At 57.1% G+C, this 20,806-nt stretch overlaps 1 protein-coding gene across 2 annotated transcripts; it reads left to right on the top strand.

Moving 5' to 3' along the window:
- The first annotated feature begins 4,718 nt into the window (after nt 1–4,718).
- Nucleotides 4,719–19,167, top strand: SLC6A7 (solute carrier family 6 member 7). 2 transcript variants are annotated; one of them, XM_029998476.2, is made up of 14 exons: nt 4,749–5,050; nt 10,698–10,878; nt 11,578–11,709; nt 12,283–12,517; nt 12,958–13,096; nt 13,377–13,511; nt 14,183–14,286; nt 14,869–14,993; nt 15,380–15,492; nt 15,574–15,705; nt 16,072–16,171; nt 16,532–16,632; nt 16,773–16,940; nt 17,868–19,167. In XM_029998476.2, the coding sequence occupies exons 1-14, from the start codon at nt 5,018–5,020 to the stop codon at nt 18,078–18,080; spliced, it is 1,911 nt and encodes a 636-aa protein (XP_029854336.1). In that variant the 5' UTR covers nt 4,749–5,017; the 3' UTR covers nt 18,081–19,167. The 2 variants fall into 2 exon arrangements, with proteins under 2 accessions (XP_040975341.1, XP_029854336.1); XM_041119407.1 differs by having other exon boundaries at nt 4,719–5,050; nt 15,380–15,705.
- The last annotated feature ends 1,639 nt before the right edge of the window (nt 19,168–20,806 follow it).

The raw sequence follows: 20,806 nt of genomic DNA, 5'->3' as shown, positions 1-20,806 counted from the left end.
GCTCGGTGGCGAGGATGAATGTTTGCATTGGCTCGGGACTTTGGCTCAGTTTTTGTGTATATAAGGCAGAACTGGTTTTCCTTTTTATTTTTTAGGCATCGGTGAAAATAAAAGCGAGCAGGAATCCCGTGTGCCACGAGTTTGTTGCTGTCTCCTCCCAGCCGGCGGTGCTGCGGCAGGGGAGGGATGCCAGCTCCAGGGTCGCACCAAAGCTGGTGCCCCTGAACGCAGCCCAGGTCGGGAGCGAGGGGTCCTGCCCAGCCCCACTGAAAAGGGCACAGATGGATGTCTTGACGTAGCAGCCTTGCCCCTGCAGCCTGCGGTGTGCTCATCCCGCAGGGGCGTTGCCGGCAGTGGCATTGCCCACACCGTGGTGCGGCACGACCGCGTCCCGTCCCTTTGCCACCAAGAGAGCTGGCCGTGCCGGGCGACCCAGCGGCTGCAAACTCGCAGCCCCGGGGGCAGCCGGGGAAAGGGTGAGGCTGGGCTTGGGCTGGCGGAGGCCAAAGAACAAGGCCAGCTGCCCACGGACGTGGCCGCCTCCCATTGGCGCCTCCCGGCCTCTAATCTCGTTTTATGGCTGTTGATGGGCTGAATATCCTCCTTGTCCAAGAAGAGCAAACAGAGAACGAGGATGTGAGATAGTGCCTGGGACAGCTGGCATCGGTGCCCGACACTCTCCTCTCTCCATCCCAGTCACGTCCCCCTGGTCCTGCAGGGCACTCAGCGAGGGGCTGCCCTCGAATCCCTGCCCAAAACAGCTCCTCCAGCTCCAAAATGTGCTAAGTGTTGCCTGAGAAAAGGTGGGGATGTGTGTGCCGAGGTGTCCAGGCAGGGCAGGTGGCTGTGGAGGGACACCTCACGCGGGATAAAGTCCTTGTGGGTGGAGGAGATGGAGGAGCAGGGGCAGGATGAGGTGGCATTGCAGAGAGAGGGACAGAGCAAAGGGTTTTTTCCTGATCTTGCAACAGCGGCTGCACCTACCACTGCACCCTGGTGACCCTGCGCTCATCAGCACGGCACCTGGGTTGCCCATGGCATGGGACCATTGCCTCCCTGCACCCCTGCAAGGGGACATGGGGCATCAGGCGCTAAAACAGGCTGGGAGAGGCAAAGGAAATGCAGCTGGAGCCATATGGGAAAAGGGATGGGACTGGATGGGCTACCTGCCCAAAGAGCCGGGCTGGACTGGGAAAACTGGAGCTACTTCTGCATGGAGTCTCCAGCATGGTCCCCACACCTGGGGCTGGCTCCTCCACATGCATCCTCCTCCCTCACCAGGCTTCGCCTGCCTTTGACATCCAATTTTGTCATTGCCACGTGGGGACCAGCTGGTGGGATCCTGCCCTGGCAGGGGATGCGGTGGTGGCAGCCCAGCCCCAGGCATCATCATCGCCTGCAAGGGGGAAGCTTGAAGGGGAATGGAGTCCTGTGCGGGGATGAAATGTGCATCTCCCAAATTCACCCTCTGCATTGGGGTGCCTGTGTATGGGTGAGGGGCCGGGCAGGAGGGAAGATGCTCTGCCGCCCGCCCAGAGAGGCTGCGGGTGCCGTTGACAGGATGAAATTCCAACTGATACCCTAATCTGGCGCCTGCCTGTTTGCACAGCAGGGTAAAAGTCCAGCGAGCCGTGGGCTGTGCCCTTGGGTCCCTGCTGCCCGTGTGTGCACAGGGAGCCAGCACTGACGGGAAGAGGCAATAAATGCACCCACACACCCAGGCACCCCTTCCCCCAACACACACACATGCCCCTTGGCCGGGTGACGAAATGCATCTGCTGCGTCCCTGCTCCCGTGTCCTCCCCTGCCTCCCTCCAGCCGTCATTTGGGCAGGGATGGGTGAGCCCTGTGGGGTCCCCCCCCACGCCAGGAAAGGGGCTGGTGGACCCCATGTCCCCACCAGCTTTGGGACCTTTGGTCCAAACCTCCTTGGACACATGTCACCTTGCCGGTTGCACCCCTGGCAGGTGACAGGCACCCAGTTTTAGCCCCTGCAGCAGCTGCCTCCTGAGTCACACAGCCCCATACGGAGCCTAGTCCCTAGGGACAGCCTGGCCCCATGATCAGGGGACCCTGGGGACTGTCCCCAATAAGCCCCCGCAGTTTCTTCCCGTTCCTTCCTCTGTGCTTCCCACCGGCTCCCGCTGCCCGGCTGCACCTCTCCTTGGAGAAGTCTTGAAATCGTCATTAAAATAAGGCCACGCGCACCAGGTGGCCGAAAACGCCGCCGGCCTGCCAGCAGCCTCCGGCATGGCACGCTTCCCGGTGGTGACTAACCGGAGCGCCGCTGCCGTTGTCGCCTTCCTCGTGTCTTGCGGAGAGGATCTGGGCACGGTCCCATCTTGCTGTCAGCCACCTTCTCGCCTCTTCCCGGGCGGCTGCCGCCGGGACACGGGTGGGCTGCCCAAACAGGGTGGGCAAGGGTGTTTCCCCAGCCTGCGTGTTGCCCTCTCTTTTCCTACCGATGGCAGGCGGCGCGGGCAGTGCCGGTGCCCGTTGGGCACTGCATCGGGATGGAGATGCGTGTTTGCTTTCCTGCTGCCCTACCACCCCGCTGCGCCCGTGCTTCAGCCCACGGGAAGGGAAAGGTTTACTTGATGTCCTAGGGATGGCTCAGGGCTGGGGTGGGAGAAGGCAAAGCTTGCTAGAAAATGCTTGCAAGCCCCATGTGTGCTCCTTAGTGCCGGGCCCTTGGGGATCAGGGCACAGGGGCAGCTGTGCAACATTGCTGTCCTCTGCCTGAGCTCTCCTGGGGTTTTTGGGGTCCCTGGGCTGCACTGCTTCTCACGGGAACACCCCTCTGGCTCCTACTGCCTCTGGTGGGTGCTGTTCCACGAGGTGGGTCTCTCGCCAGCTCCAGGGCAATGCCAGACTCGAGCCAGCTCTGCAGTGAGATGCTGGAACACCCTGGATGCCCAGGGTGGGATGTCTACTCCCTGGTGGTCCCAGGCAATGGAGAGCTGATGGTGCTACCAGAGCAGCACCAGCCAAACCAGAAAAGGGAGCTCCAGATACAGAGCATCCCACCAGCAGCAGTATCAACATGGACATTTCAGGGTAGTGTCAGCCCTGGATGTCTCTACTGGTAAATACTGCCCTGGAGACAAGAAGATGGGGGCTTGAAGTCCACCCAGGGAAGGCTGGGTGGTTTGTGCAGGGCTTAGTCCATACTGGCGACGCAGGGCTGTGGCAGCTGTAACGGGGTGGCACCAGCCTCTCCCTTCCTATGCTGTGGCAGCGGCCGTGGGACACTTCTCTTTAGGTGTATCCCGAGGGAAAAAGCCGAAGGGGTGATTCAGATCACACAGGCATGAAAGGCAAACAAAGGATCCCTGCCCTGAGCAGGAAGGGTGAGACTGGGACAGTGCCTGACACAGCCCCCGGCCACCAGCCTGGCCAGCTCTGGACTCAGTGTTCCCCGTCAGCGTCCTGGGAGAGGGAGAAGCGATGGGTAAATCCAAGGCAGGTAAAACGTGGATGTGTGAATTCCCAAAGACTTTCCCAAAGACTATTTTTTTTTTGAGGAAGCTCTGTGTGAAAAAAGATGTTTGTTGGGTTATATAGTTTGCTCCTTCCTCCTTTCCCGCTGGGAAATCCAGGTAAATGTTAGCTCTGAAAGACCCACTGTGCAAACGCTGAGCCACTTCATCACGTTAGATTCTGCAGAAATGTGTCTTTATGCTCAGGATCCATTTCCTTTCGGAGAAAATTTTCAGAAGTGCTTGAAGGGTTGTAGGAGCACGATTGCCATTAGATGTCAGGGAGATTTGCTCTTACATCTGGCAGGCTGGGTCCTCTCAGTCCCAGCCCTGTCATTGTCCTCCACCTCCCCAGTGCTGCCTGCTCTGACTTAAACCTGAGAAAAGCAGCTGAGGACAGGTCTGGGGCAGATTGGAGCACTGTAGGGCATTTGCAAGGAAAAGACACACACATCCTGATGGACTGGGCACAATCTAGGGAGAAAGTGAAGGACAAGAGGATATTACCAAGGGAAAGAGGCATTACTATGGGTCCTGAGGCAGACAGCAGCTCTCCAGGTACCACACTGGCCCTGGGGCATGTGGGGTTGGCCCCTCTCGCAGCCCCACAGGGGACATTTCCCACCATGAAAGAGGGAAAAGAAGCCACAGATCAGCTCTCTGCCACCCCACTGGGGATTTGACTGAGCATGACGGGGAAAAGCCCGCATCTCCCTGGGCCTGCATCTCCCTGGGCTTTGGGGCTGTAGGATCCCACTGCTGACTCAACAGGGACATCTAAATCCTGGAGATGTGACCTGTGCTCCGGCATTGGGTCCACAATATGCTGGACTCAGCTGCTCACCCTGGGGTCTGCCTGAGCATTGCTCTTGCCCCCAGCACGGGGGGATGTGCTGGTCCTACCCAAAGGGACCGATGGCTGTTGATCATCCCCCTCCCCTGGGCTGGGGACTGGGCTCAGGCAGCACGGGGAGAAGTCAGTTCTGACCTGCTCAGGCTCCAACTGTGTCCTGCCATAGGAAAATCAGCTCAGAGCCGGACAGAAAGATGTCGGGAGCTTCTGGCATCTGCACTTGCACTGCTGCCACCGCTGCCTGGGGCACGTGGGACCCCCGGAGTGCCCAGTGGCAGGGTGCCTGCAAAGTCAGGTCCATCCCTAGGGAGACCTGACGCATTCACGGCATGAGTAAGGCGGCAGCCGTTCCTCCTCGCTGCCCCGGCGGGGGGCTGAGGTCCCGGACCACCCCCCCGCAGGGGTGCGTTTGACAGACAGCCCTTCTCCAGCCTGCTGAGAGCCATCCCCTCCTCCCTCCCTGCTCAGCACGCAGCCATCCTCAACTCCAGGCAAATCTTTCCTCCAGCCCTGCTCCCCCTGTCCCCCCCTGCCTCCCTCCGCCTCGGCAGCCCAGCCAGCAGGAAAGTGGCACCCCTCCTTGCCTGTTATCGCTTCGCCTGCTCCCCCTTCTCCCTCCCGATCGCTGGAGAAAGCGAGAGGCAAAAGTGTCGGAGCGAAGAGCGCATAGCAACAGGATTCTGGGATGAAGAACATTCGGCAGCAGCATCTCCGGAAGGTGAGAGCCGGGAAGCGGGGGTGCCCTCCAGGGCTGGAAGCTGGGGAGTGGGGGCAAGGCATGACCATCACCCCGACACCCCCTGCCCGGGGAACCTCCGTCTGCAGCTGGCAGACTTTTCCCTGGCAGGGATTGCGAACGGGGATAGCGTACACGCGTGGGGCCGAAGCGGGATCGTGGGGAGGGGGACGGGGGGGCATTTCATAACCACCGCTCACGCCTCGCTGCGATTAGCGGACCACGGAGGCCCTGTGCTGCGGGCAGAGCTGCCTGCTGCCCGCTCCGTCTGGATGGATGCTCTCTCCCATCCTTCCTCCGTGAGCAGGTGCTGCCGGCGATGATTCATGTTGTGTCTGGCCGGGCGGCTGTGGGTGGGCACCCGGGGGCAGAGCTGGCTCCCTGCGGTGCAGCACCCCGGGGACGCTGCTCCCATCAGGGGACTGCCTGGTCTCGGGGTGGGGGGTGGTGGGGAGGGGTTCCCCCCCGCTGGGATGAGCACAGGGATGTGGGCAGCGACTTTCCCACCTGCAGCTGGGATTGCCTCCTCTTCTACAGGATTTAAAGGGGTCTGGGTGGTGCTGGGCTGTGAACTCCCCTGGTGCCCTTTGGCAGCTGGCAGAGCTAGAAACCCTTTCTATATCCTGATGGAAACCCTTTTTAAACCCAGCTTTCAGGCTTTCCTATCCTAGGCTCTCCTCCACTGCCACTTTGCTCTTACCAGGCTCTCTGAGTCCCCATCTCCTGTCATGTCGGGGACTGAGCCCCTTCTCACGCCCGTCCCGCACAGGGACAGGGTGAAGCAGGGTGGCAGAGGCTGGCAGCCACAGCTCCCTCGTGGGGATGTGCTGCTGCCAGTGGGTCAGCCCTTCCCAGAGCATCCCGGGCAGCGACCCAGGGCTGTGAGCCCCTTGGGGTCTGCCCTCTGCCAAACCATGCCCATTGACCACAGGGCAGGGCGGTTCCAACCTGCGACAGCCTTCAGATGAATGAAAACCCAGGAGAGTTTCATCCCTGCTAGGAAATTCCTAGGGTATTGGGACGTGACGTTAAAAAGCCAGCAGTGGCCTGGTGAAAGCCAGCAGCTATCTGACAGCCCTGGCAGCCTCAGGGCTGCTTACTTTTCTCCACTGTTGTTTGGAGGCATCGTCTGGCTCTTCCCTCTCCTCCTTTTTCCCACAAATTGCTTTTTCAGATGACTTTGTGACTGCAAGATCCATTAAAAGTTGTCTTTGTCCCTTTCAAAGGCTTTCTGAGATACTTGAATTTCTCTGCTGCTGGTGATCCTGTTTAACATTTATTCAGGAATTCATTTAGTCCCACAGCGATCAGCTGGAATGGAAAGCAGATGTCTCCAGAGTTATTTCCCCCACTCCCAGTGCTGTTCAGGGCACTGCTGTCCTTCATTACCCAAAAATACTCTTGCTGAACTCCATATGGAAAACCTGGTGCTCTCAGCCACCCGGCACCTTGGGACCACCGTGTCCAACACTGGCATCAGGCTTGCCCAGAGCCAGCCAGGGCCAACGGAGGAGTTTGCACAGCCCCGGTTGCAGGTCCTGCCCTGGGACCCTGACAGCCTCCTCTCGCTCTCATTATGATCCTCTTCGCATCAGTGAGTGGGGAGTTTCAAGCCTTCTCACCAGACATGTTTTAGACATATGGAAATTCCTCTTTAGTAGAGAAGATCTTTCTCAGGCTCTAAGGATTTCAGGTTGGCTTTTGCATAATAGTATTTCCAGAAGTACTGAGTGGATGTTTTTTATTTGTTTGAGTATTTGCTTTGAGGGTTATTTGGTAGAAATGGACTAAAGCCCACAGAGGCCAGCAGTGGGAGCCAGGATTTGGGCTCCCCTCCCCGTACCCGACCAGGCTGCCGAGCAGCATCCTCCTGCCTGAGCCGCTGCCTTCCTCTGCCTGCCACAAACTGCCTCAAACCTTCCCTGCTCCTTCCTCAGGGTTTTCAGATGAAAGACCATCAGCATTTGCAGCTGTGCATGCTCCCTGCGCTCTGGACATCGCTGTAATGAGTTTGCTTCAGCCTCAGCAATCTTCAGCCCCCAAACCCCCTGTGCCGGCTCCAGCATCACTTGCTCCCTCTCCTGGCATGTGCTGTGATTCTGGGCTGGGGGAAACCCTGGCTAGCACAGCCCCTTAAGGGGCTCTTCCAGAGCATAGAGATGCCTTATTTACTTCACTTTCTAAGTGATATTACATTTGAATTAATTTTTAGGCTGGTTTTTTTTTTTTCTCGAAGAGATTAATAAGCAATTCAAACTAATCTGAAGTGACTCACATTTTACAGACGCACTGTGCTCGCACATGGCTCAGATCCGCAGGGGAGAAATCTGGCATTGGGTGGCATTTCTCCCAATCAAAGGCTGTGGTCCACGCACAAAACACTAACAAAATAACCCCACAATGCCAGTTTGAATGGAGAAAAAAATGTGATGAAAAAGTAACTTTAATCTGGCTGGTTTTTCATGGACACAGCTGAGTTTTGCACTGGTTTAAGTAAATTGGTTTACAGAAAATAATTAGCATAGGGCAATTTCCTTATGGAAGCAGCTCTTATCTTGGCAGAGACTAAAGTGCTTTTTCTTCTTGGTGACCTTTGCTTTGCTGAGTTCTTTGGGAGCATCTTCTGGTGAATAATGGAAAGTGATGCCGTGTTCAAAGAGGACGTGGTTGCCAAGGGAGCTGTTAGTCCCCGTCTGTTTATAACCGTGAGACGGGAGCCCAGTTTGAAAGATGGCAGTTGACGGTGGAAAGCACTAGAGCAATATTGTAGCACTATAGCAGTTCAGCTGCTGCTGAAAAAGAAAATTCCTGTTATGACAAAGGCTGAAAGGGAGCATTAGTCCTAAAAAAAGGGCTGGAATCAAGCCAGTGTGTGAGATTTCCAGCAGCCTGAAGCGGAGAGGTGTGCATGTCTCTGCTATCTGGGACAAAGATGGGCTAGAATCCTTAAATACTGCATTTTGGAATTCATTTTAAGTCAGGCAAATAGCCCAGGTTTTCTGTGATTTCTATGGAAAGGCTATGATTTGGGGCATTTTGGGGCATCGCAGTCATGGAGCACCTACCGTGTGTGTTTTTCAGCAGCATCCCTGGTCCATGCCTCCCCAGCCTGTCTGGTGGGGACTGCAATGTGTGACGTCCTTGGGGTCTATCTGACTCCTGAACAGTCTCTGCTTTCTGCCCTGGGGTCCCAAATTTAAACTGCAGAGCTCCAGCTAAAGATACTAATAAGGGGGGCAGTCATCACTGAGACACGGGTGACAAACTACATCCCATGGCCTCTGAAAAGAGAGACTGAGATGGGGACCAGGCTGTGTACAGTTTGGAAAAAGTCCTGCCGGTTCCTTTTTTTTGTTGCTGCTTTGTTGATTTCCATGCTACATCTGATGGATGGGCACCTGCATTTAATCAGGTCACACAGCTCCACCGGTGCCCTCTTGCAGCTGTTTAGGATTCAGACAGAGGTGCAGGAATTAGGCAAGAGGATTTAATGATTTTCCAGCATCCCTACTTGCTATTTTTCTGTGACACAAACCTGGAAAGTGAGAGCTCCCCAGGCAGTGTAAGGGACTGAGAAGTATTTTTTGGGGGAAGACCAAACTGTGATGGCCCCATAGCTCCTGTCCCCCCCGGCAGGAACCTTTGTGAATACAGGTTTTAGCCGCTGAAACTTTCGGGAAGGATGTTGCAGAGCAGTCTGTCCATCACCCGCAAACACGGGTTGCTGTAGGTCATGCCTGCTGTGTGCGCTGGGTTAATTAGCAGGCATGGCCACGGTTTGGAGAAGTTGCTAAGCCAGAGAGCTGTGTTAAACAGCTGCAGGAGGGCTGCCAGGTAGCAACGGTTTTATAGCAACAGTATTATATTTGACTTTTCAGCCTGTGTTTCTGAAGCTTTTTCTTCTGGCCCTTGCCTTGTGATGGTGGCATCCAGCAGGGACGGGCTTTTAATGGTGGGTTTCAGTGTAACGCCTTTGCTCGAGCTGTGCATTTCAGGTTGGCTTTGGGAAGAGTTTGCCCCGGCTCGTCCTGTCCCTCGAGGGGTTTGCACGCTGGGTGGGGACGGGTTCGCCTCCGTGTTCGCTCCCTTTGGGCTGCAAGCAGCACACGTGCAGTGCCGTCGGCTGGAGGAGCGGGGTGCACCCTGCGAAGGGTGGGAGCCTACAGCCATCATCATCGGCAACACGGCTCCTTGTCTCCATGGGAACCGGCAGCAAGAGCATCCTGCGCTCCGGCCAGAGAGGAAGAGGAGGAGAGGGGATGGCCGCCACCTTCCCCAGGGGCTGTGGCAGGGCAGCGATGGGCTCTGCTCACCAGCCAGCTCTGGTCTCCCAGGGGAAGGAGGTCTGCTGCGGGCTCCGAGCAGATGTGCATACTGGTGCAAGGAGACCCACAACTCCTTCTGGATGATCCCTCCAAATTCAGGCCCCTCTTCCTCAACCCCATCTCATGGGCTTGTTCCTTACAATCCGTGAACTCAGGGACACGGAGATGGCTGCTTTTTACTTTTGAGAGCCCAAGAAGAAGGGAACGTTCCCAAACGGGCTCCTCCTGCCCTGGTCCTGGTGTCTTGTCAGCAGGGACCCCAGCATCCTTCTGTCTCTGTGCCTCAATACCAGCCGAACCTGATATACTCCCAGGCAGGGGCACAGCAACACGCAGCGGCACAGGGCCAGGATCCTTATCCCACCCCTTTTTGCTGCCTGGTCTTGCCGAGGGGATACCTGCGATGGGATCTTACCTGGCAGCTGCTGGCTGAGGCTTTCAGCTTTGATGACTGCTGGTGGGATGGGAGCCAGTGGGGATGCCTTCCCCACTGTCCCAAGGTCAGGAGGCTGGGGAAGTTCAGACAGACCAAACATCTTACCGCAGACCTGATGTACATATACACACACAAACACCAAGGAGCCCTCCCGGTGCATCACCCCAACCTAAATGTATCGCAGGACTCCCACCTCCCTCTCGCAGAGCTGAGGCAGCCGAGGAGGAAGGGAATGGGTTAATCCCCTGCCTGCTGAAGAGCTGCCTGTGCCTCACTGATCCAGGGCAGATTAGGAAAGCTGGAAGGAGCTCTCTCAGCAGGGACAAGGACAACGGGGAGCGCGTCTCTAAATCCCCACAGTGTAGGCTTTTGGCATCTGGAAAAGCGTGAAAAACGCACGGAGCATTTAACGGTAGCCAAGTGCCCGGCACGGCAGGGGCACATGGGGCTGGGGTGTCATACTCCCTGGCACAACAGCAGTGGTTCTTCCCCTGCTGTCCTTACACTTATGCTCTGCAGGAGATCAGGAAAGTTTATTGTGACCCCTTGAAAGGATTTCTTGGGAAACTGGGGTTGCAAGATGGGTCCTGGCCTCCCAGGTTGAACCAGGGCCATCCTGCCTTTTCCAGGGGAGCTCTGGCCATGTGGGATCGCATTTATCCCCTTTCTTTTCTCCGCAGCAGAGCAGGCTGTCAGCTGGGGTGGTGCACAGACATCTGCTGGGACGGGGCGTCCCCAAAGGACAAATGTCTTGGGGTCACAAATTCACACCCGAGTTCTCAGCACTCTTTCCCTCTCTCCTGCTCTTTCCCCCTGCCTTTATTCCTTCCCTCGGCTGCTCTCTCCCATCCCCTGCTCTCTTGCTCAGCCGGTGACGCCAGAGCTCCTGGTGAGTCCCAGCAGCCAGGACGGGGACCTGGGCTCCGAGTGCCCAGAAGACAGAGGGAACTGGACGGGGCGGCTGGATTTCCTCCTCTCCTGCATCGGATACTGCGTGGGCCTCGGAAACGTCTGGAGGTTCCCCTACAGGGCTTACACCAATGGAGGAGGTATTCGATCATCCTTTGGAGTGGCCACATCTCCCCTTCACTGAGCTGGGCTGGTGGGATGTGTCTCTGAAGAGATGCCCCTTCCCCTTCTCAAGGCTGGGAAGTAGCGTTGTTCATTGCAGTGGGGTGAAGCCTCCTCCTGCCCCCCATGCTTGCTGTAGGGCTTTAACCACCTGTACCCATGTATGGAAGGGTCTCACCAGCCCATCTCTGCACTCATGGCCTTGGAGACATCCGCAGCTCCATGCTGGACCGAATACCACCTGAGCATCTCTCTTGGTTTCCAATAGCTTCTTGACCTGGTGTCCTTCAGGACTCAGCAGGGTCAGCAAATGCTTCCCAGGTATCGAAGGAGGGGAGCGAGCCTTTTGCAATGCAAGAGCCTGGTGTGATGGTGCAAAGTGACCAGCTTGTTCAACTACTCCAAGAGTAAATGCTCGTCACATGCAATAATAACTGGAGAATTTCACGGTGTTTGTGAAAGATTCAAGGAGAAAAGAGAGTCAGTGTGGAGAGGGAAGGCATGGCACTGGGTAAATCACAGCCCCTTCCTCCTGTGCTAATGGTGAGCTGCCGCCCTAGATTTTGGTGTAGATCCCTCAGGGCCACAGATGTTGAACAAACTTTATTCCTTGTCATAGATGGGCTTTAGGTGTTTGCTCTGTGTTATTTTTAGGGTGTTTTTCTTGCTTCTTGCAGGAGCTTTCCTGGTTCCTTACTTCATCATGCTGGCCATCTGTGGGATCCCCATCTTCTTCATGGAGCTGTCACTTGGCCAGTTCTCCAGCCTGGGGCCACTTGCCGTCTGGAAGATAAGCCCTCTCTTTAAAGGTGCGTGAGTGAAGTCCAGAGCCTCTGGGGGTCCTCTGGAAGAGCTGCTTGATGAGGACATGGACCAGCAGCATCATCCCATGATCCTCAAAGGTCTAGTTAGAATCAAAGGTTAAATCCTGGGGGAATCCTGGTGGAGCAGGCTGGACTTCTGGGTTAGCTGTTTTAGTAGCTGCAAGATATATATAACATCTATCAGTCTTCATAATGTCATGATCAGCTCTAGAAATTGTATGAAAATTATTAAGCCAGCTAGTTTACAAAATATAGCATCAAAGCTAAGCAATGACTGTTAAAGGCAAAGGTAAGAATAAAGCATTCAAAAAAAGGTCAAATCAAATACTTTTACTCTCAACATTAAGTTGGAGTAAAATCACCTGTATGTTGCAGTAGATCATCAATTCAAAGAAGGCATGTCCGGAGGGTATAATGGCAATAAGAGGCTTCTCCCACCAGGTGAACCTCTGACTGGTTAAACATTTGGCTGCTGAGTTTCAGACTCTGACCCTGGTTTTGGATGTGCTCCGCTCCAGAGAGATGGCTCACTCCTTCTTTACCCTCTCCTTCCTCCAGGCGTTGGCATGGGCACGATCCTCATCGTCTCCCTGGTGGCCATTTACTACAATATGATCATTGCTTACGTTCTCTTCTACCTCTTTGCATCCCTCACAAGCGACTTGCCCTGGCAGCACTGCGGCAACTGGTGGAACACCGACCTGTGCCTGGACCACCATGTCATCAAGGCGGGGAACACCACCTTCCCTGTCAACATCAGCAACACCGTCAGCCCTAGCGAGGAGTACTGGAGGTAAAGGTCTTGGCATGGTGGACACCCATGGTGGGTGTTTTGGGTGCAGTGATGGGCCCTTAGGGTCCGCTGTAGTTGATATCTCAGTTTAGCCATTGGGATCACGTCCCCGGGATGTAGGAGGTGTCCCTGATCTAGTGCTGCTTTGCTGGCCTGGAGATATGTTAGATTGAAATGCATCCCATGCCTGCACCACCTGGTAATTTGCTCCCAAGCCACTAGGCATCCCCTCTGGGCTCTTTAATGCATTGTGGAGAAATCACACCAACCGCTCCCCTTTTCCTGGCAAATAGCTGCCAGCACCTTGTTCCTCTCTCATTGCTGGGATTTTTGACGAGGTTATTTTCTGCAGCAGAGGCATTGCTAGGTTCAGAGAGGGTCTCTGGAAGAAGGTGGGGGGTGCCTGTGGCTGCTCACTAGCGGTTCTCCTTTTGCCCCAGCCGGTACGTCCTGCACATCCAAGGGAGCTCTGGGATCGGGGATCCTGGGAGGATCCGCTGGAACCTGTGTCTGTGCCTGCTCCTTTCTTGGACTATCGTCTATCTGTGCATCCTAAAGGGAGTCAAATCCTCTGGCAAGGTAAGGGCTGGACAGTCTCTTTTGGGGGGATCTACAGCGTTACTTACCAGTGCCTGCGATTCTCTGCACATCTGGGAAAGTGAGACCCATAAACTACGTCAGCTGGACACAGGTCACTTCGGGGATGGCTGACACCACTGGCCCTGCTGCATCCCAAGGATCCCAGCTCTGCAGGGCGATCCCGGGCGATGCAGTGTCCCATCCCGGGGACAGGGCTGAGGGGGAGCAAGCATGTGTGCTCTCACTCCCAGCTCTCCCAGCTGGCTCTGGTCTCCTGCAGGTCGTGTACTTCACTGCCACCTTCCCGTACCTCATCCTGGTGATGCTGCTTATTCGTGGCGTGACCCTGGAGGGGGCCTGGAAGGGGATCCGGTTTTACCTCACACCCCAGTTTGATCACTTGCTGTCTTCCAAGGTGAGCAGGATTTAGTGCAATTTGTTCAAGACACAAAAATGAACCTTCTCCTGCCACCTCCAGCATGCAACAGAGGCAGTTCCCTTACTGGCCACCCCCCGACCCAAAGTCATCTCACTTGGTTGTTCCTAGACCAAAAGTATTTGCCTTTCAACAATCTGTCTTTGCTCCACACCTTGTCTATACTGCTCTTCCCACCTGCCCCAGCCCCGTGCCTGCATTTCTGGCTCTCCATGCAGGGGACGGCATGCTCACCACCTCCCCTGGGTACCAGGACCATGGGCAGGATTAGTCCAGCCCCTGCGACAGGCTGGGGGGTGGCGATGGGTGCCCGTGATGGATTTGGCTGTTCTGGTTTTCTCAAGCAATCTCAGTGTGCGGAGCGGGGAGTTTCCTTGGGTCAGCAGTGCTGGTAGCAGAGACCACACAGTTTTACAAGACCACGCTGCGCTGGCTCTAAACCACTCTCATTAGCCCTTCCACTATCCAGCTGACCCACTATGAGTGGTGACCATGTTAGCAAGGAAAAGCAAAGACCCCGTGGGTTTTGTGTGCCTGGAGGGCTGGGAAAGATGTGCCAGGGGGTCTGGGGAAGCATATTTCCAACTGCCCCTTCCTCCAGAGGAGGTTTCCAAACCCCTGCTCTCCTCAGACCTGTTTCCTTTCCCCAGGTGTGGATTGAGGCAGCCCTGCAGATTTTCTACTCCCTTGGAGTAGGCTTTGGGGGCCTCCTCACCTTCGCCTCGTACAACACCTTCCATCAGAATATCTACAGGTGGGAGCCAGTTGCTGTCTCATAAAAATCGTGGGCTGAGGGGAGCCACAAAAACCTCAGCTGGTGGGTTCAAAGCCAGCAGAAGCACAGGGGTGCTGCACACAGTCACCCAGCATTGCTCCTTGCCCGAGCACCTTACAGATACCTGGCAGCTTGCACAGGCTCAAGAGGGACAGAGGGATCTGTGGAAGAAAATTCTCCTAAGCATCAAGGCACAGCAACTGACCCAGAAGTTTTGGGCTGTAGATGCTGAAGGCTGAGGATATTTGAGGCTAGAGTTATGCAAGTTTGTCCTGTCCCCAACATCTGTCGCAGGTCACCAGCAGAGAGGGGAGTCTGGATGTTGGACATTTGGGCTGATCCCCTCCACAGGGGAAAGCAAGCTTGGGAGGAACCCCAAAACAACCCCTGCCACTAGATATATGCTCCTTTTGCACCTGGAAAGTATATACCAAGAGAGGCCCTGGAGGAGAATCGCACTGGGTCATCTTACTGCGGCACTCAGGGCTGGCAAAGCCACCCTGCACTGCTGTGGGCACTAAGGAGTGGGCATGTTCAGAGCATCTTCTTTCTCCTCTATAGGGACACCTTCATAGTGACCCTGGGCAATGCCATCACCAGCATCCTGGCAGGATTTGCCATCTTCTCCGTTTTGGGATACATGTCCCAGGAGCTTGGGGTCCCCGTTAACCAGGTGGCAAAAGCAGGTGAGGCCAAACAAAGACCCTTTTTCCTTCACCCTCTGCCTGGGGGCACTGAGGAGCATCCCTTCCAGATGGAAGGCATCTGAGGGTGTCAGCGTCAGGGATGAAGATGTATGCTCAGCTGGCCAGGGGGAGGGAAGGGGGGAGACCGATTCCTGCTGTGCAATCATTGAGCAACACCAAGTGATGTCTAATAAAGGTCTGAGCAAGGAGCAGGCTGGTTCTCCTGCACCTCTCCACCCTCTGCTGCAGGACCCTTCCCGCCCATCTTGCAAGAGCCCTGGCAGGTCCCCGCTGTGGTGCCGCTCTCCTGGGCTGTCCTCTCCTCCATCCCCCCGTGCCCAGTGCTGTCACCCCCTTTTCACCCTGCTGTCCTTTGCCTCCCCTAGGTCCTGGCCTGGCTTTTGTGGTGTACCCCCAGGCCATGACAATGCTCCCCCTTTCTCCATTCTGGTCTTTCCTGTTCTTCTTCATGCTGTTAACCTTGGGCCTGGACAGCCAGGTAAGGACAGAGCCCACCGAGCCAGCTGCGGTGCCCAGGCAGCCTGGGGGCTCAGGGGACCCTCTTCTCCTTTGTGTGCAGTTTGCCTTTATGGAGACCATCGTTACGGCAGTGACAGATGAATTTCCCTACTACCTGCGGCCAAAGAAAGCTTCTTTCTCAGCTGTCATCTGCATCGCCCTCTTCCTGATGGGGCTCATCCTCACAACAGAGGTAAGGGTGTGGGGCGGGATGCGTCGTGGCGACAGTCTAGGGCCTCATTTTAGGAAGTGCTTAAGGCAGGGGCCAAGTTTGCAGAGACACGTGTATTCCTATCAGCTAACAAGGTGGAAGAGAGACGATCGATGAGCCTGGGCTTCCTGGGGATGTGAGGTCCAAGGGGAGCCAGCCACACAGCATTATTCCTGTCCCTGTACCAACCCCAGGAGAGTGATGTCTCCTGAGGGTGCCTGACCGCTGTCTTCCCCGATGCCCACGAAGGAGCTAAAGGGACATGTCCCCAAAAGCAGGAAGACATGGGTCAGGGGTTATTGGGACGATGGTACTGGAGATGCTGGCCACTGTGCTTTGCCTCCGCAGGGTGGGATGTACTGGCTGGTCCTACTGGATGACTACAGCGCTGGCTTTGGTCTCATGGTGGTGGTGATCACTACCTGCCTCGTGGTGACGCGTGTCTATGGTAAGGGGGCCTGTCCCCACAGGGGCACGGGGAAGGGTGGGCTGTCTGTATGAGAGAGGGACTTAGAGGGTAGGGGAGCCAGCAGCCTCACAATGGGGCATGAAACATCTCCGCTCCAAGCCCTTGTTTCTTCTTGGCCATCACTGAATTCACCTCTCCAAAGATATTTAGGGTGCTGAGCCTGGTCCCTCAGACAGTACCAGCTGGGCTCCCCTTCCTGTATCTCCCTGCTAGGAGGGCAGATGCTTCTTTGCTGTAGAGGATGCAAGCCACCACTTTTGGTTAATGCAGGGCAGCCTGGTACAGGCATCTAGCTCTGGGGCACTGATCATGGCTTCTAAGTCCCTCTCCCTCCTCCAGGCATGAAGAGGTTCTGCCGAGATGTCCACATGATGCTGGGCTTCAAACCAGGGCCCTACTTCAGAGCCTGCTGGATGGTCCTGTCCCCAGCAGCGATGATGGTAACTGCTCAGCTTGAGGTGCTGGAGAGCTGCAGTGGTGTCAGCATCCCTGGGTGACCTCCTCTTGCAACAAGTCACTCTGCTGGCATCTCCTGCTGGTCTCTGCCTGCCCCAGGGACCACTTTCTTCCATTCCTGCAGGCCTTGCTGGTGTACAACATCATTAAGTACCAGCCCTCCGAGTACGGCAGCTACCGCTTCCCCGCCTGGGCTGAGGTCTTGGGCATCCTCATGGGAGTCCTCTCCTGCCTGATGATTCCCGTGGGCATGGTGGTGGCCGTGCTCCGAGAAGAAGGGACGCTATGGGAGGTAGGAGGTGTTGGGGCCTGGCATTGCTGGGGAGCACCCCAGAAGTATATGGGGGTGACCACGACCTGCTGCTGAGCCTGTATCCTCCTGCAATTTCTGCATCCTCTCTCCTGGAGGTGTGTGTCCCCATCCCTCCTTGCTGCCCATGGGATGTGAGAGATAGCACGTCCCAGGGCATTCCCATCCAGGCAGGCACTGAGTCACACTGCTTCCCAAAGGGCAGCCCTGTGGGCATCCCCCCCTCCAAAACAAGCCTGCTACACCTTGCCTTGTGGGGAAGCGCATTGTCCCTAGCGTGGGACGGGCACGGGCATGTGGGACTTTGCACCCATTTTGCAGGAGCAATGACAGAGGAAGGAGGGCAGTTGCAGGGCCATGCAGGCAGCCCAGGTGGGATCCCTCTGCTGAAAGGTTTTGCCCAGGAGCAGGTTATGGAGCTGCTGGCTGCTCACAGCCTTCCCAGCCCCGGCTGGCCTTTGCTGCTCTCCCCAGGCTGTTAAAAGCAGAGGCAGCAGAGCTTGCTGCCCTCCCCAGGCAGCAACTTGCTGGCTGGAGCACTTGCTGGCTGCAACCTGGCTTGGGACAGCTGTGGGCATGGTGGCGTGGCCAGGAACCACCTTGGCTGAGCCTAACCCCTTGCCTGGGTGGCTTTAACCGCCCCCCCCCCCAGGGTCATAGCCCTACAATAGCCCCTAGCTCCTGCAAGCCCTCCCCACCAGCACCTGCAGACTTTAACACCTCCCCAGACTACGGCAGCGCCCTTATACAGAGCTGCCTTCCCCAAAAAGTTTCAGGACAGGCTTTTGGCCCCATCCCATCCCCATCGGGGGCTCTTCCCGTCCCTCAGGGCTGGCCGGGCACACCGTCCCCTGGGAGGGGTGGGTGGGCTGCTGGGTGGGGGTGCTCCCTCCGCCTGTCCCCTCACAGCGAGTCCAGCAAGCCAGCCGGCCCACCATGGACTGGGGCCCATCGCTGGAGGAGAATCGGACCGGCATGTACGTGGCAAGCCTGGCCGGCAGCCAGTCACCCAAGCCGCTGATGGTCCACATGCGGAAATACGGGGGCATCACCAGCTACGAGAACACGGCCATCGAGGTGGACCGGGAGATGGAGGAGGAGGAGGAGGAGTCCATGATGTGAGGGGATCCAGTGCCCCACGGGCTGGGGGGGGGGCCTCACTCCCCCAATTTGCACAGGTTGCACTGTGGCACTTCAGCTCGGGGGGGGGGGGGGGGGTGTCTTTTGGGGAGCAGTCGGGAGCTGCCGACCCTGCCGGCCTCCTCACCACTGTCCTGGCCCCTCCAGGACGGAGCTGCTGCCCGTCCCGGTGCCCCCGAGGTGTTTCTGTTCAGTGTGGCAAGCTATGTGACAAGTCTGTGCGTTCGTGTGACGGTGTCTGGTTCAAGTGTCCGGGCTGCCCCGCTTCCACCCTCAGCCCCAGCACTGCCCCCCCCCGCACAGGGATGCTCAGGCTGCAGGGATGTTCAGGCTGCAGGAGGTGGGGAGGAGGAGGAGGTCCTCTGCGTTGGTCGGTTCTCTGTTTGCGCGTATTTAACTCCAATAACCCACAAACACATGTGAGAAAGGACTGTAATATCCTCCATGCCCTTAGGATGGTGTGTGTCGGTGTGCTCCGCTCACGTGGAGGTACTCCAGCAAAACCAGCACAAATCTGACCTAATAAATGAGCAGTTAAAAACAATTAGAAGAAAAAAAAAAAAAGAAAAAAAGCTTTATAAACAAACCAGCTTGGGCCTTTCCAAATTTGTAGATCCCCCAGGGACCTCAGTGGGTCAGGGCAGCTCTTCCCTGTGGTGCCTGGCAGATCTGGGGTGAGCTGAAGGAAGGGAAGATGCTGGGTGACCTGTTCCCTGTGTGTCCAAGAGGTTTGGGACAGGTCTCAGCTGGACCCAGTGCCAAAGGGAGGACCTGTGTCCATCCCTGAGGGGGATTTGAGGGCTGTCCCTAGCCCTGGGTGCTGCTTTTCCCAGGGAAAGGTGAAGGGCTGGGTTTCAGTGCCTGCGTGTCATTTTTGGGGTAGCTCAGCCCGGGACATGTGTCCCAGAGACCCCATCTCCTGTAGATGCTGCTGGCCTGGGGGGTGCCGGTGAGCTCTTGGACAGGGCTGTTTGGACCCGACACTGCCAGTCCCCATCATCCCAGTGTCGTGTGCGCCTTCTCCCGTGTACCGTCGGCTCACCATTAAAAAGCAGTGTGTGTGACACGACATCTGTATGGGTTATTTGGGAGGTCCACAGCATGCAAGAAGGGCACATCTAGGGGGGGCTTCCAGGGATGAGGGGGCACAGCCCCTCTGGGCTTTGTCCTGCAGATCTCTGTCCTGGTCAGGTAAAAGCCAAAAACCCAGAATAAACAGAAAAAAATCGGGTTTATGTCTGGATTATGCATGTGGCCCTGATGCACTGGGCTATTAACCCCATGGGCCACGCACCGTGGGCTGAGCCTCCAGGGTGAACTCTGCCATTCACGCAAGGCTGCAGTCTTACTTAACGAGCCTTCCCTACGGTGGAGGAGATTTAATTATTACCTTCCCCCCTCCGAAAGCGTAGGGCCAGCTCCGACACTTTGTCCTCCTGCCTGCCTGCCTCCCCATAGCCGGGGATGCTGAGCTCCCTCCCTGGCCGGCTCTGCCCTTCCTTTTCCCTGTAGGACCACCGATGGCTTTCCACAGCCTCCTCGCCATACCCCACCATGGCTGCAGCCCATGGGGATGATGGGGGTCCCCCAGCCCCAGCTTCTCCGGGCGCGTGGGGCTCTGGCAGCACGACCGTGCTGCAAAGCACCTTCGGCCGCTAGCCCCTGGGTTAATCATTAGAGGCCAGCCATAAAAGTGTCGCTGATGGAAAGTTCAGGCCGTGGCGGCTGGGGAGCGGGGAGGGCCTGCCATAAACATTTATGGCCCCAATGAATCCCTCGCTCTAACCTTGACACTATTTACCGAGCAGGAGGCCTCGGGAGGTCACGGTGTTGCCCAGCCGTCACTGTGGGTGCTGACTGGGGAGCCCGGGCTGGGCTGGCCCCAGGAGGGGCACACGGTGGGGTCTGCATGGTGTGATGGAGCCGGTGACGGGGTCGGGCATTTCGCGGCGTCGCTGCCAGCCGCAACGTGCCAGAGCAACCGGGAGAGCCTGACACCTCCCCACGGCATGGAGATGGAGGTGCCTTGGGCTGAGCAAGCTGCTTTGGTCTCTGCGTGTTTCTGACCTTGTTTCCTACCCGTGTGGGGTCCTGCCACGTTCCCCCAATCCCCCCGGTAATTCTGGGATGCTCTGGGCTCTCCCTTGGCGGCTGCCATCAATCGGTGTTGCGTTGCAGAGCGATGAGAAGGACGCTGGGGATGTGGGGGGAGAAAAGCTGGCAGTGGTGAGGGGAAACCAAGGGCACAAGGTGCGGGGGCAGCGGCACAGCCGGAGGACACGTCCCCCGGGCCGTGAGCGGCTGCGCACAGGGCGGCACGGGACCGCTCCCAGGACCAGCTCCCAGGACCAGCTCCCAGGACCAGCTCCCAGGACCAGCTCCCAGGACCAGCTCCCAGGACCAGCGGTGCATCTATATCCTCCACCGCAGCACGGCCAGGGGTCCGATGCCATCCTCCCCGCATCCCCAGAGACGGGCACCCCCTCCGCTCCTGCTGGTTTGCCCCCCTCCACCTCCACCCCAGCGTGTCCCGCTGCTCTCCCGGATTGCTTTCTCTTGCTTCGCAAGACCCTTCGGCACAGCCCGGGGGGGGGGGGGGGGGGGGTGACCGGGGGACAGGGGCAGTCCCGAGTGTCCCTGGGTCTCCTCTGCCCCTCGCCCTGCCTGTCCCGGCCCGGGGAAGGGGGGGGGGGGGGGTGACAGCGGTG

This window comes from Aquila chrysaetos, chromosome 22 (assembly GCF_900496995.4).
Source record: "Aquila chrysaetos chrysaetos chromosome 22, bAquChr1.4, whole genome shotgun sequence".
NCBI lineage: Eukaryota > Metazoa > Chordata > Aves > Accipitriformes > Accipitridae > Aquila > Aquila chrysaetos.
Note: the sequence above shows the minus strand (reverse complement) of the source record. Positions and strands in the feature narration are given on the sequence as shown.